Source organism: Oreochromis aureus, linkage group 9, assembly GCF_013358895.1.
Source record: "Oreochromis aureus strain Israel breed Guangdong linkage group 9, ZZ_aureus, whole genome shotgun sequence".
In the NCBI taxonomy this organism is placed as follows: Eukaryota; Metazoa; Chordata; class Actinopteri; order Cichliformes; family Cichlidae; genus Oreochromis; species Oreochromis aureus.
In genome coordinates, this window is record NC_052950.1 from 40,034,966 (window position 1) to 40,050,228 (window position 15,263).

The window sequence follows — 15,263 nt, forward strand, 5'->3', positions numbered from 1 at the left end:
GACCCATCAGCAGATTTTAGATTAATCTAATTAATAATAACTCTGAGGTGGGTGTGGCCTCAGCTCCAGGTGCGGCCTCAGCTCCAGGTGCTGTCAGGTATTCTGTTACTGTGGGCGGAGCTTATCTCTCCTGTGTAACATACATAATCCATGAAACAACCACCATAACCATCGATGTTATCCAAGATAGACACGCCCACCACGTCAGCATCCCTGTGATGAAGCCATATGATGATGATGAGGGTGATGACGTCACTGTCACGGACAGTTTGGCTCTTTTAAACTTCAGCGGCTAATAACCGGATCCTCTTCCTGCAGGCGTGGCGCCCTCGGGTCGACACTAACCTGACCCTTCACCCCGGCCCTCCGCTCCGTGCTCGGGCACGTGTCTGGCGCGGTCCGGATCCTCGCGCTCCGCTCCGGGACTTCCAGGTCTGCTGACAGAGCCGCTTCACCAGAGCAGTCCTCCAGCTGATCCCTCCGCGGGGTCAGACACACTTTTTACACAACACAAACAAATAATCCCGGTGCCCGCGTGGAGGCTCGCACACCGGCACTTTTCACAGGCCGACCCTCGGTGCACGCCGCCCGTGTCCGGGTCTGACGGGAGCGTGCGGCCCGGTGAGGCGGGACGTGTTTTGCGGGACCTACTTCCTCTGCTGGCGCTGACAGGCGGTGCTTCGGTCGCTCCCAAACATGGCCTCCGTGACGGAGCGACCGCTTCAACTTTAATTTTTCGCCAGTTTTCGGAGTAAAAACCGCGCTTTTCCCTTCGTGCTCCACCGGGAATGTTCCGCCGGAGACCCGGCCGTGCCAGGCGTGTCAAACGGAGGCTGAGGTTGGCAGAAGTTTGCTGTTGGCTTTGAAGTCGTCGCTCTAAGTTGGCTGAAAGCTGGAGAGGAAAAAGAGAATTGCATCGAATCAGTAAGGACGCTTCTTCCCTATTCTCTCGACACTCCCGCGGCTCGCTAAACGGCCCGCTTCCTGCCGCCGCTCCCGGCCCGCCGCTAGCGCGCGGCGGACCGGGCTGCTAACAGCTAGCCTGCACGCTAATGTTAATAGAGAAGTGATCAGTCAACTGGGCGGTCCGAGCGAGCTAACGGCTAATCGCTAGCCGCTCCGGGCCGGGGGAAAGCCTTTAAACAGCGAGTTAGAACCACCGAGCGGCTCCCGGTACCCTCACTGAGCCCGCACCGAGCGTGTGGGGCTGTGAGCGCGCTCACAGGCGGCGGTACCGGGCTCCACGGCCGCTGTGACAGGCGAGCTTATAAGCATGCTAACCAGTAGGTTACCCACACACAGCCACCCAGCGAGGCTCACTTGAAACCTTAACCTCACCAGACACAACACTGAGCTCTCACCTGGTGTCCAGCGGCACACCTCGGCAGGTACACGCTGGAACACACAGCAGCTAGAAATGAGAAAAACACAACAAAATATGCACTAGGTCCGTTTAGTCAGCACACTGTAAACACTGTGCACCTGTGCAGGTGAGCACTCTGACCCAGCTGACACCAGAGAGCTGCACCTCATCGGTCCCGGGTTAAAACAGCTGGATTACATTAATCTTGGAGATGGCACACAGAACAGAGCGATACTACCTAAACAGGCAACAGCAGCGCTCACCTGTACCAGTTCCATCCGAGATTCAAACCTAATCTGGTTCTAATAATCCCACAGGTGCTGATCGAGTCAGTCAGTTCATCTGCTGGTTAGTTTTCACTGATTGATCAGTTTGTCTGTAAACAGTCAGAATATGGAGACAGGTGTAGTTTACAGTCTCAGGTGGAGGTCCATGGGTCAGGCAGCTGTTGGTGGTGTGGATCAAAGATGAGACCGGCGTCCTTAAACAGGTCACATTCTCCTTGCACCGTGTCTGTTGCGCTTGATGGTGAATTCACCTGACCATAGATGTTTGCCTGCCCACACAGCTGATCAGCCAGTGGGATTAAAGATGAGCTCATGTTTTTGTTTACTTCCTGTGTCTGAACTAACAGCGCCGTAAATCCCACACCATGTTTCCGCACGGTGTTTGATGGTGCTCCTCCTCAGCTGCTTTTCTGCCATGCTGGCCGAGCTGAAGGGACCCCGCCGCCCGTCTGGCGGAAGCGTGGACGTTAGAGGTTAATTGTGTTTTAATGTCAGCTGTGATTTTGTGCAGATGATCACTGTGTTCGTTCCTCAGCAGAAGCTCAGACGCACTCGCTGTTTAGTTCAGGTCGAGCCAGCTGGGCTCTTCCCACCCCTGATTGGATGTTTAGAGGGCATGTGATCACAGGTCATTGAGCGGAACAGAAGCTCACAGAAATGAAGATTCAAACTTTTCAGTGAGCACCTGGATCCTGGTGACGTGAGCACCTGTGCGGCCGTTGGCTTTGACTCTCTGCAGCTCGCCATCCGGCAACAGTAACCGAGGCTGATGTGTCTCCATGGGGGGGAGGGCCCTCAGGATCAGTAACCTGGGTCGGGTTGGTGATTGGTTGGTGGCGGTGAGGCTAGTCTGGGCCTGCCGTCCTCTGCGTGTCCCCGTTTGTCCTCCCAGGTTTAATAAAGTTCAGGTGACCACGGTAAATAATCCAGATTAGGTCAGTGAGTAATGGTTTGTGCCATTGTCGAGCCGCGGCGGCATCAGACTGAAACCAGGTCTGGTTAGTGGGGTTTCCTGCAATGAGACAGAGTGGTGCTGGCCTCCACCCGACAGTGGCACAGCTGAGTGTACCTCCTCAGAATAAAAACATTTTTAATGATCGTCAAGTTTAAACAACAAAACGTCCCACGGGAGCGTCTCAGGTGGCAGCACCTGTCTCAGGGTCCTTTAACAACGCAGGACGCTGTGACACTGGCAGGCAACAGGCAGTCAGGGTCAAAGGTCGCTCGGCTTCATGTTGCCTGAGTGGCTGGATGAGCTGCTGTGAGGTGGCGGCGGCTTTGTTCTGGTCCAGGCGGGCACATCAGTTTTGGTTTCTGTTTGCACTCAGAGAGACACAATGTGGTTGCACCTCTGGAAGCTCACAGGAAGTGGTTTATAGGGGACCGTGTGGCGCCTGGCAGAGGTTCTGCGCGGCCGGCGTCACTGAGGAAGCTTTTCTTGTCGGTAACAGTCGCCTCTCGGCCCGCCTGCTGGGCGCTTTAACCTTACCTGCTGCTTCAAACACCACTTACACCTGCCGTTCTGATTTTAGGGTGAGCTGAGCGGCGCTACGTGGGTCGCATACACCCGTGTGCAATTATGGCGCCGCATCTGTTAACGGGCAGAGAAACTGACGGGTAGAGCAGGGCGACATGGCCAAAAATATTTATCACGATATATATTTGAAAATTTGCAATAACGATATAGCTGACAATATAACTGATGAGAGACAAAATACAACTCCACAACTTTACTAGCGCAAAAACCCCCCCATCCATTTATTTTCACTTAAACAAGCAGCTGTTTTTTATGTGCATTGAAACTATATAAAAATTTAACAATGCAAATGCAAATTCCTTGCTGAAAGTTTAACCAAAGGGCATTTCCAGTAGAAATGGGCTGACATATCCTCAGCATAACCATGTATAATATCCACAAAACTTAAAATGAGAGTATACACACACAATACGGTAACATTGGCCCTGTCTCAATATGCGTACTTGCGTTCTCGTGTACTCGTGATACGTCATCAGTCGGAGGCCAAGTACTGTTCCAATTCAAAGTACGCATCAAGCAGAGAACGCGAAAAAGTCCTGGATGTGTTCTCGCTCCGCCTGTTTTATCGAGCATGCATCGGTGGTGACTTGTGTGGACTTGGTACAGCTAAATATCCCAGAATGCATTTCGTCCAAAACTCAAATGCGGCAATGGCGGACGAGCAGGGCTAAAAACTTTTAAATATTACTCTTTCTGGGTCACAAAATAAACTTTTAAGTTATTTTCAAACGAGAATGTAGCTGTGTAAGCTTCAAATATCTGCTCGATTTATCAAGATATCATATATTTCCAAACGTGCTCCGACGTTTTAGGAGACGTCTGTGACCCGCTAGCTCCATAGCAGACAGCGAGGTCGAGGATCACTAAAGCCGGCGAGAACAGCGGACTCCCGGCACATCGTTTTCAACCACCTGCGGTCTTTTCGCTACTCAGGTTAAACACACCCCAAACCCCAGCAGCTGTCTATTGTATTGAGTGTCCACTAAAATAAAAATAAAAGCGTTCTAACATCTCACCTGCTTGTTTTTATTAAGACATACATGTACACTATTTTTATTAATAGAGATTTCGCTACTGAGGTTAAACATGATATATAAGTAACTTAGATCACTTCTAAATGTTAATGTTTGGTTTATTTCAGTGTTTTATTTGTTCCTGAGTAAACCGGTTTGGCTGTGATTAAAGTTAAGCTTCATAACCTATTACTCACAGTTAAATTAAGAGGGGATGACAGTAAAAACTACCTGTGACATTATCAAGTACGCTGGTGTTCCAATTGTACAAATCGCGAGTCCGTGCTCGCGTTCTCGGCAAGTCCGTACTCTCGTGCGGTCTCGGCAAGTCCGGTCTCGCCGAGAACGCGAGTACGTACTTGCGTACTTAGAATTGAGAAAGGGCCATTATGTTGAAGCAGGGTACGTATCACTCCGCGAGGCTCCTGCCTACGATAGCTGTAATGCTCCGACAATCCATCAAGCGGTGCGGCTTCGTAGCTTAGCAAAGTCGTACTGAAACGTTTGACAGATTTTCGAGCGCCGTGTACCGCATAAAATCGTTTCGAGGTCAGTAAACACAACCAGAATTCATACATAAGGCACACGGGATTAGAAGGGGCACTGTCGATTTTCAGAAAAATCAAAGGATTGATTTTAAGTGCGCGCCGTATTTTCCAAACAACACGGTAATAACGACGGCCCGCTAGCATGGGCTACCAAAAATAGTGGTTTTTTGTGTATCTGACGGACGAAAGCTAAACCAGTTCCACACCACTGAAGTTGCAGCATTTTTACAAACCAGTTCTGGTTCATCCGTTTCATTTAACGATCCGCTTTCGTCCTTCTCATTCTGCGTCGCCGCCATGTGCATATGTAAACAAAGACACTGCGCATGCGTGTTTTATCCATATTCTATCGCGATATTTCATTTTCCTATCGTTGCCCAACATTACACCGGTATTACCGTGAATGGTATGATATAGCCCAGCCCTAGTGACAGCCAAAGAAAAGCCGACCACAAAACGGAAAAGTTATGACAAATCAGACTATGAGGGAAAAAGAAAGTGCAGCTTTATGGTTTCATGGACAAAAGAATTTCTGTGGCTGGAATATGACAAGCTAAATAACCAGGGGTGCACATAAGTGGTCCGCAGGTGCGCATTCGCTGTCAAAAAAAAAAGACGCGCACCAGAAGAAGAAGTTGCAACTCGCGCCTCCAGATTTTCTGGAGGAGGACAGACATTTGTTTAGAACTCTTAAAGCTGTTGAAGAAGCTCCTTTAAGCAATTACTCTGGTGTTCCTCCACCTCCAAAGAAATGTCAGAAGGAGTCCGAATCGCAAAAGAAGCGCGTATTCTCGGAAAAGTGGTTGCAGGAGGTGAGCTGGCTTCAAAGAAATGATGAACGCACAGAGATGTGGTGCAGAATATGCCGTGAAAATCCCACTCTAGCGGAAAAAATCAGTGCCTTTTATATGTACGCAAACGCGCGTTGCAACTTCTTATCTGGTGCGCGTCTTTTTTTTTTTTTGACAGCAAATGCGCACCTGCGGACCACTTATGTGCACCCCCTGTAAATAACAATGTTCTGCCGGGTGTCTTGTTGGTTTTCCCTCGATTTCTGAGTCGACAAGCGCCTTTGTTACTGGGACCAGTAATTTTCAGAAAGACCCCATTAGAACCCATGAAAATGCAAGAAATACATTACTGCTCAGTCTGCAATGTCTTTCCCAGAACAAACACCAACTGCAAAGAACATACTAAAATAAACCTGAAAAATCTGTTTAGAACAGCGTACTGTGTTGCAAAGAGCGAACTGCCATTGGCAAAATTTAGCAGTCTTTGCAAACTTCAAAAAGCAAATGTCCTCGATCTTGGTTCCACTTACCTCTTACCTGTGACTTCAGTGGAAATTTCAAATTCAGGATCTGACACAGACTGATTCATGTTCTACACAGTTCTTACAAGTTCATAGAAATTTCTGTTCAATTAGAACCAATTATTTGAGTTGATGATTGTAATTTTTATACAATGTTGTAATTTGTGTTTCAACAATTTTTTGATTAATGTTTTGTTTCCGTTACAATATTATACTTTAATGTATAATATTGTAACGGAAACAAAGCAGGAAACAAAACATCAATCAAGAAATTGCTCTCTTTTTTATTCGGGCTACTTAAATTTATTTTGGGCTACCACAAACTGAAGAGTCCCTGCCCGAAGGGCTACCAGGGATTTTGAAATTTTGCGAGCCCTGCAGTCACCTGATCGTAAAGTTTGGTTGTGCAGCGTTTAGGAGCCGCTGAATCGTCGTAGTGGCGTCTGTGCTTCACCTGAGCTCACAGGCCGCTCAGCAGCTACGCTCACCTGGCACAGCGCGCCCTCTCTGTGTGACCTCACACACCGAGTTGCTGCTCTTCCTGGGGGAGTCCCTGCAGGTGTCCAACATCTGGCTGTGTGTGAACTGTGTGCGTGTGCGTTGTCATGCCTGAAAGTTTTGAGTCCTTTACGTCAGGTTTGTAAACTTTGTGAGGTGTGACTCGTTCTCGTGTGAAATAGCAGGTTAACTGTGGAGCGGAGCGTTTACGTGAGGAAACTTCTTTTATGCATCAGATGCGCTCATGTGTGAACACTGTACACACACAGGTGACACACCTGATGGCTGTGTGGCTGTCCTGAGTTATTCAGCTGTGTTTATAGCGTCTGTGTTCTGCAGTTCACCGCCCAAACACCAGGGGGCGGTGCAGTTTCTCTTCTCTTGTTTATTTTTTCTTTTCCAGCCGATCACTAAAGTAACAGTAGAAGAAGAAGGAGGTGGCGGGGTGCAGTCAGGTTAGGGTATAGGTTTCAGAGGGTTTGTGGGTGTGGCTTATGTGTAGTGTGGGTTTAAAGGGGGAGCATAAATCCCAGCTCCACCCTGCTCCTCACCTCTCACCCCCTCTCTTTTTTTACCCAGAATGCCATCTGAGGCTCAGCCTCAGGAGCCTCGGGACAGAGGGCCACCCCCTCCCGTCACTCGGGCCGGCCGCAGCGCTCAGCTGGCCAAGGCCGCCGTTTCTAGCCCCGCCCCTGAGAGGCGGCCCCGTGGGCGACCGCGGAAAGATGGGAGCAGCGGGCGCCCTGGACCTCCTGCCCCGCCTCCTCCACCACCTCCTCCTGCCCCTCCGCCCCCCAAATCAAGAAAGAAGTAAGTGTGTGGGTGTGATGTGAGTGTGTGCTCAGGTGTGCTCACCTGTTCATGCAGCAGCTTGATCCGTGGTCCCGCCTCCAGCTGAACAACGTGGGCTGCAGGTTAGAAGCAGCATGTTTGTTACTCCCCTGCTTCCCCTAAATGAAGCAGGGGAGTCAGAGGGAAGGATCCTGGAGTCAGAGCATGGTCAGCACTGATGTTCTAGAGCTTCACGTTCCTGATCCAACACGGTGCAGACCACCGCAGGCCACAGTCGACTTTAAACACCTGTAAGAAGGCCGAGCAGCTCGGCAACAGCTCTGTGTGGTTGCACGAGGCTAATGCCACCTGCAGCAGGGCGATGATGTAAAAGCATGACATTAACCGTGTTTAGAAACCACCATGCTCCATTTTGACTTCAGAGTAACTGAGTCCTTATTTTAGGACAGAGAAGCACATCAGAGGTCTGGAGTTTGGGTCAGAGGGTCAGAAATGTGTGGAAGCTAGCAACGAGATGGACTGAGGTGGACCCAGAATCCTCTGCTCCATCAGGGCGAGCCTGGACCTGATCCACACTCAGTGTAGGGAAAGTGATGCTGGAGGTCCTGAGACTTTGACTGTGTGTGTGTGTGTGTGTGTGTGTGTGTGTGTGTGTGTGTGTTGGAGAGGAAGTAGTTGAGTTGCATGCTGGGTAACGAGGGAGAAGTCTGACAGGAGGCACGTGCTGGACTCTGCTCCTGGTTTTACCTCCTGCCACACACACAGAGTCCAGCTCTCTGTTGTGATGTCATCATGTTTACCTGATTCAGGTGTTTCCTGATGCTCATTAGCCAACTGCTTAGAAAGAATACACACACATGTCTGTATATCTGTCTTTGTGAGGACCCTCACTGCCACAGACTGATCGGGCCTCTGCGGTTCAAGCAGTTGTGGGTCTCAGCTGTGACCTGCTGGGCTACATGCGTGTCGGTCCACTTCCTGTTTCATCAGGACCTTCAGGCAGCTCTCTGAGGAGCCAACACTGTCCTTGTTTCTGTAGGCGGAGTCAAACAGCTGTTAGAAAGCAACGTCGGGGTGTTAAATGTTGTCTTCCTGATTTCATTGACTTTTTTGGGGGGGGGGGGGATTCTGTGATGCTCGTTTCGCAGCAGCTGATCTCCTCCTGCTGTAACACACTAGTCAGGCATGGCACTCACATCGAAGGGATCCAGATGTGCTGCAATGGCTTCAATGGGGACACAGCTGGAGGAGGATCCAGAGGGTTAATGCTGCTCCTTCACTGTGTTAACCTCGAACTGCACTGTGTGTGTGTGTGTGTGTGTGTGTGTGTGTGCACGCAGGGGGCGGAGCCGAGGACGAGCTCAGGTAGAGGATGAAGAGAGCATGGACGCCACAGAGAAGAAGCCCCCCCAGAAGACAGGTGTGTAGAACTAGCTGGATGTAAAGTGTCTGTGTTTGAGGCTACGTCCACATGTACACGGCTATTTTTGAAAAGTGAGATTTTCCGTTTTACAAGAATCCTGTCCACACGTCAAGTTTTTAAAAATATCTCTGTCCACCTGTAAACGCCAAAAACGCAGTCAAATGTTGTCAAGAACATGCCAAATCCTAGCCGTGTAGAAATGTTGGCCAATCAGAAGTCTCGAAGCCTGGGAGGGAAAGAGTAAAAAGGGTTTAAGGACTTCTGAAAAGTTTTTGTTTTTCTCGAAAGGGAGATAAATTTGTGTTACTTTTCAAGTGTCTTCATCATTTCAAATGTGAGTAACCAAAAACAGTATTCTAGCTGGTGTAGACTCACAACTCAGGATTGAACAAAATGCAAACAGATAGACACGTTGTAATTTAAAAAATTTAAATTTATTCAAACCCGATGTCAGGATTTGGGCTGAGAGAGCGTCTGTGTTAGGTGGAGAAGTTCACTCTGACATCTCTGTCTGTGTAAATGGAGGGACAGTAACTGTGTTGGTGTAAGTGTGTAAAAGCTGCAGATGGTCAGATTAACAGCAACATTTTCTCTATCCACCACTGTAGAAATTCATCTCATGTAAGCAATAATGTGACCAGGGTTCGTACGGGTGCTTGAAATCCTGGAAAGTGCTTGAATTCTAATGTCCTCTTTTCAAGGTTTGGAAAGTGCTTGAATTTCAGATGTGGTGCTTAAAAGTGCTTGAAAATGTAACTGTATTTCATTCACAATAAATAGCTATCTGATTGAATAGTTTTCTTATCAGATAGAGAAATAAAAATGAGTTGCAAAAAGCAAAAGCAAAATTTCCCCGCCTGGGCTGCCTTGCGTCTGTTTCAATATGTGACCCCGCCCCTCCCTCAGACAGTCGGGGATGAGTGCGCTAACATATCTGTAGGCTGCTGTTTTAATGCTTTTAATGATGGAAAACAACAATGGCGGAGTTTGCGCTCTCTGGTCGCATGATAGGTGAGTCCTAGTAAATAATTTTCCAGTACGCCTACGTTACACATGCTATTTTTAAAAAAAAAAAAATATGATTATTGTTTTGCTAGCTGTCAAACTCGCTGCAGAAATGATTGAAATGCACTGAGTGTGATGCAGTATGGCAGCGCTATTACGGAATATTACTTAGCAATAATATGAGTTAATTTACTCAAGTGAAAGCTTTAAACATTAGCCCGATACATAACTAGCTAACTTAAGGCTTTCTGATTAACCCTCTGGGGTCGACGGACCCAGAGTCTCCATTTCAACTTGGGTCGAATGTGCGGACTTCAAGCTATATACCAGTTTTAATTGTGTTGATAGGTACAACAGTGGCGTTTACTCGGGAAGAAACGGTAAAAGCGGCGCTTTTTTATGGAGAGCGCTAGCAAAGACGCTTTGCTTGTGAGTGAAAAAAGAAAAAACACTCCTTCCCCATTGGTGGAAAAATGTACCATGTCGACCAATCAAAAAATGATACGGCAACATGTGGCATTTGGTTGTTGGGAAGACAGAGAGCGAGTGAGCGATAAAGAGAGAGAGAGAGTTTTGATACGAGATTTGTGACGTTTATCGTGTTTGTAGTCTCAAGTTAGTGTGTTATCTTGTGTCGTTAGTGTGTAGTGTAGTCGTTTTGTTTTGTGTGCCAGTTCTACTAGTGAACGTTACAGTTGCTGCAAAAAAGCCACCAAAGGCAGATTGCAGTGTAAACGCTGAGTGACACACCTGCTGTCAGACCTGCAGGATTCATCCCTGTGCTGTTCTCATCTGTGTTATAGTGGACACTAACTAGTTTTTGGAGTTGCATAAATAATTTGTGTGCCTTCTTATTTGACGAAGAGCACCTGATTGTTCTGTAAATAGTTTTGAATGGTTATATAAAAAACGTCTGAGCCTTGGCTGCATTTTTAGGTAAATAGTACCATATAACTTTGTTGTTTGCAAAACTTGTTCATATTTTTTAAAAATGTCCAATTTCTATTTGCATTTCAAGTTATGAAAATGATTCGTTAAACATGTTTGTGGGTTTTACAGTCAAAAATACCACTTTCTACTTGTATTTTAAATTTTGTCTGAATTTAGATAAATTGTGATGACACATTATGTCAAAATGAGTAAATAACAGTTTGGCAAGTAAACAGTTTTTAATGGTGAAATATAGAGGCCAAATCAAAAGTAGTCGAAAACGGCCAATTATACCCTGGAGCCCAGAGGGTTAAAGGCTAGAAGCAAAGTTGTCACCAAGTACTGTTTATATTTGTGTGTATTGCTGCAGGTTTTTGAGTATTAATTTGGTGCCTTTGGGTGAAATAATGGTAATATGAGGGACCGATCCATATGGTCACAAAGAATAGCCACTTGTTTCTTTGCTACCAAGGTTCCCCGGCTTTCATTCAAAATGTGTTTATCGCCACCTACACATTAAACTACTTAAACAGTCAGTGCTGTTCTCCATGCCTGTCTGACATGATGTTATTAGCACAAACACTTTAAAGGTGATCATTTAGGACTTTAGCAATAATACAGACAGCAATCTAGTTGGCAATAAACAGTTTTATTGGGAATTAACTTAAAAAACAAACAAACATCTGTCTCCTATCTTTTTTTGTCACACAGGAAAGAAGCATCAATATCTGATCAGAAGACTTATTTCTTTATTTTTCGTTTTTCTTTATTTTTTTTCAACAGGAGAAGAATATCTGTAGCAAGTTGATTTGTTCACATTTGCACATCTTAATTTTTAAGTGAAATGTGCATTTTGAGTTTATACACTAAGTATATAAGGTGACCGTTCCTTTTGCAGTATTTTTGTGTGGTGCGTTTTCCTATGTCTGAACAAAAGGGGAGCTAAGGTGTCTTTTCACATGGTCTTACTGAGGTGATGCGAATTGAAACAGGCATTCTTTTTTTTGGCGGGGGGGGCGTGCTGGAAAAGCTTAAAAACGGATCTTGAAAGTGCTTAAAAAGTGCTTGAATTTGACCCTGAAAAAAGCGTACGAACCCTGTGTGACGCACTGCGTGACGTCAAAAAAGACGCAAAAACAGAGTTTTTAAAAATCTCAGTTTTCAGTGATCGAAAACGCCGTGTACGTGTGGACGTAGCCTGAACCTCACCTGCTGAGGTACGCCCACACGAGGACATCTACACCTCCACCAGTGCTGTTCACCCGCTGGGACGTAAAACATGGTGTCATGCTGGAGATTAAGAACGTGTGATGATGCCTATGTTACCCACAATGCACCTCCTGTGCCCTGCATATGTTTGTGACTCTGTGTGTGTGTGTGTGTGTGTGTGTGTGTGTGTGTGTGTGTGTGTGTTCACAGAAGTGAAGGAGAAGACCACACGACGGCAGCGCTCCACCTCCAGGAGAAAATCCAAAACAAGCTCTGAACCGGCCCAGGACCAGCTCAGTCCAGATCCTGATCCTGATCCGGATCCAGGACCGGGGCCCACCGACCCTGAGCCGGCTCCCAGTGCTGAGGAGGAGGAGGGGGAGGCGGAGGACAGACTCGAGTCTGAGGCTCCGCCCCTAGCCTCTAGCCCTCTTCTCCCCCCCTCCAGCCCCCCACCCCAATCCCATCATCCTGTTCCTGATCCTGTGGAGGAAGACCGGCCCAGTCCGAGTCACAGTCCCACCCCTACGGATGTGGACTACAGCCTGATTCCCATAGAAGCAGAGGAGGCCGGCCCCGTGGAGCAGAGTCCGGCCGTCAGCTCCCACTCCAGTCCTCCGGTGTCCCCCTGTCTGCGGTCGGAGGACGAGGACTCGCTGTCCCCGCTGTTCCAGCGGTCTCTGTCGGAGGACTCCGAGGACTCGCCCACCCCTAGCCTGGGACACACCAAAAAAAGGTGAGTGCTTGTGGACTGCTCTGCACACCCACAACGGCACTCAGCAGGCAAACCAAGGAGGCTTTTATTCTCCAGATTTAATGTGTCTCCAGTCAGACGATTCAGGCTACGTTCACACGTACCCGGGTATTTTTGAAAACGCAGATTTTTCTTTGCGTTTGCACCTTTCGTCCACACGTAAACGCCGTTTTCAGTCACTGAAAAGAGATTTTTAAAAACTCCTGCCAGGGTGGAGATTTTCGAAAACTCAGTTTTTGGCTTTTACATGTGAACGGGATTTTTTTTTAAAAACTAAAGTGGAAAATCTCCGTATATGTGTGGACGTAGCCTCAGTGTTTCCAACATCTGACGTGACTTTGTGATGAACCTGACTTGTCACAAGCAAAAAAATCTCTGTCATCTGTCAGGTGACGCCTCACCTCCTGAGCGCATCGTTTTTTCTCCCCAGGCTGAAGCAGTGTGCCTTCTGTTACCACGGCGACGAGCCTCCTCTGGGCCAGGGCCGGCTGGTGGTATTTGGCCCGACGCCCGGCTACATCCCGCTCCACATCCTCAATCGCCGCACCTCCTCCGACCGAGACAACGACTGCCACGACCACTGCTACCGTGGCCGCCAAGCCCCGCCCACGTAAGTGACATCACTTCCTCTTTCCCCTCTCCTTCCAGAGACACCACAGTCACGAGCTAACCATAGATCTGTGTGTGTGTGTGTGTGCGTGTGTGCGTGTGCGTGTGTGTGTGCGTGCACGCGCAGGTGCTGCAGTCCAGAACAGTGTGGTGAGTACTCTCCGTTCACTATCTCTGACACAGTTCGACCTGATCGCTGTTATTGATGTTTGACTGTTCACTGTGTGCTGGTGTTTCAGAGTCTTCCTCAGAGTTCCTTAAGCAGCTCGGACCCATCGGCCTTCCTCATGACATCAACGTCCAGTCACTGTTTGACCCCACAGGTACCTCCGCTTCCTCTTCTGTGTGTGTGTGTTTGTGTGGGTGTGTGTTAACCCTTCTCTGTGTGTGTGCGTGTACAGGTCAGTGCTGTGCTCACCTGCAGTGTGCCACTTGGTCAGAGGGGGTGTGTCGAGGCGAGGGCCAGTCACTGCTCTACGTGGACAAAGCCATCGACTCAGGAAGCACACAGGTGGGTTTTCACGGCATCTGGTCAGTAGCCCCTCCTCCTTGTGTACCTCAGGTAGATGAATACTGAGCACCAGCTGAAGCGCTCGGTTCCTGGGTCTGAGTCAGACTGAAATAAAAATAGGAGAAGACAAAGGTTTACCCACAGTTTCCTCCCTAACCCCCATCTATCTCTCACCTGTCCAGGTGTGTGTGTTCTGCCGGCGGCTCGGAGCCTCGCTGCGTTGTCAGGAGACAGACTGTGGGCGGTGCTACCACTTCCCCTGCGCTGCTGCTGCCGGAGCCCATCTGGACTGGAACCAGAGACGCACACTGTGTACAAGACACGCAGGTAAGTGGTCCTGACCGAGGCAGGTGTGAGGTTGTGATGTCATAACGTGATGTGATCATGTCTCCTCAGGGTCCTCGCCACCCTGTGCTCTGTGCTCTGGCGGCGGTGAGCTTGGCAGCCTGTTAATGTGCTGTTGTTGTGGTAACCGTTACCATGGCAGCTGCGTGGACCCCTCTGTAGCCCCCTCCCCTTTCTGCCGGGCCGGCTGGCAGTGTCCTCGGTGTCGAGTGTGTCAGAGCTGCAGGTAACACACACGCAGAGTTATTGACTGGGGTGAGCAGGTATTTGTAGATGGAGTAAAGAGGGCGTGTCCTCAGTGTGAACCTCCACCTGTGCTCTCTGTGTGTCAGGCTGCGAGACGATGAAGCTGCGTTATTGGTGTGTGAGCGCTGCGATAAAGCCTACCACACACACTGTCTGACACCACCTCTGGATCACACGCCGAGCACCAGCTGGAGCTGCAAGGTGAGATAAACACACACGTACACACACTGCTGTGTGTTGAACTTTGGATGACCCTCATAAACCCCTCCCACCCCCATCTTCTCCAGAACTGCAGAGTCTGCCGCCGCTGTGGTGTCAGGTCATCAGGCCAGTGGGCCAATCACCCGTTTCTGTGTGAGTCGTGTGACCCAGCATTGCCCTGCCTTCTCTGTGGCCACGCCCCCGACCTCTACACACCACAGGACTGTGTGACCTGTATCTGCTGCTATAGGTACACAAGCACCACCTGTTTGACTGAGGCTGCTTCACGATAAAATCCCTGAACTGAAGAGAACCAACATGGCTTTTATTGTGAAACAGGAATCCAGTGGTTCTCATATATGAACTTTATTGTGTGAATACCGTGAGGCTAATGCCAGCTATATCTTTTGGTCCTCATAACTTTTATACTTTTTGAGATATTAAGCTTTTTATACCATTTTTTTGGCCCATTTTGCTGAATGGGACCACATTATCAGTGTGATCACCAGTTCAGCTTCCCGGGCTGAGCCATGTTTTAGCTCAGTAAAATGAGCTGCCGTTCTCAAAGCGCAAGGCCCGGGTTCGAATCCCGCTTATGACAAAAAAAAATTCAGTTAACAGTTCAACTTTTTTTTTTTTTTTTTTACTCTTTTCAACACAAATTTCAACTTCTTCACCTC

At 48.3% G+C, this 15,263-nt stretch overlaps 1 protein-coding gene across 8 annotated transcripts in view; it reads left to right on the plus strand.

The window, feature by feature from the left end:
- Positions 1 to 124: 124 nt before the first annotated feature.
- Positions 125 to 15,263, plus strand: part of kmt2ca (lysine (K)-specific methyltransferase 2Ca) — a 56,238-nt gene continuing 41,099 nt past the window's right edge. For 7 of the 8 annotated variants that reach the window (XM_039617198.1, XM_039617200.1, XM_039617201.1 and 4 more), the window contains exons 1-12: positions 125 to 924; positions 7,138 to 7,368; positions 8,691 to 8,770; positions 12,128 to 12,653; positions 13,102 to 13,281; positions 13,408 to 13,430; positions 13,520 to 13,603; positions 13,682 to 13,791; positions 13,974 to 14,118; positions 14,188 to 14,362; positions 14,469 to 14,583; positions 14,670 to 14,833. In XM_039617198.1, the coding sequence (XP_039473132.1) occupies positions 7,139 to 7,368; positions 8,691 to 8,770; positions 12,128 to 12,653; positions 13,102 to 13,281; positions 13,408 to 13,430; positions 13,520 to 13,603; positions 13,682 to 13,791; positions 13,974 to 14,118; positions 14,188 to 14,362; positions 14,469 to 14,583; positions 14,670 to 14,833 (1,832 nt within the window). In that variant the 5' untranslated portion in view covers positions 125 to 924; position 7,138. The remainder of the gene's footprint in view (positions 925 to 7,137; positions 7,369 to 8,690; positions 8,771 to 12,127; positions 12,654 to 13,101; positions 13,282 to 13,407; positions 13,431 to 13,519; positions 13,604 to 13,681; positions 13,792 to 13,973; positions 14,119 to 14,187; positions 14,363 to 14,468; positions 14,584 to 14,669; positions 14,834 to 15,263) is intronic. The other variant, XM_039617204.1, reaches the window with a different exon arrangement.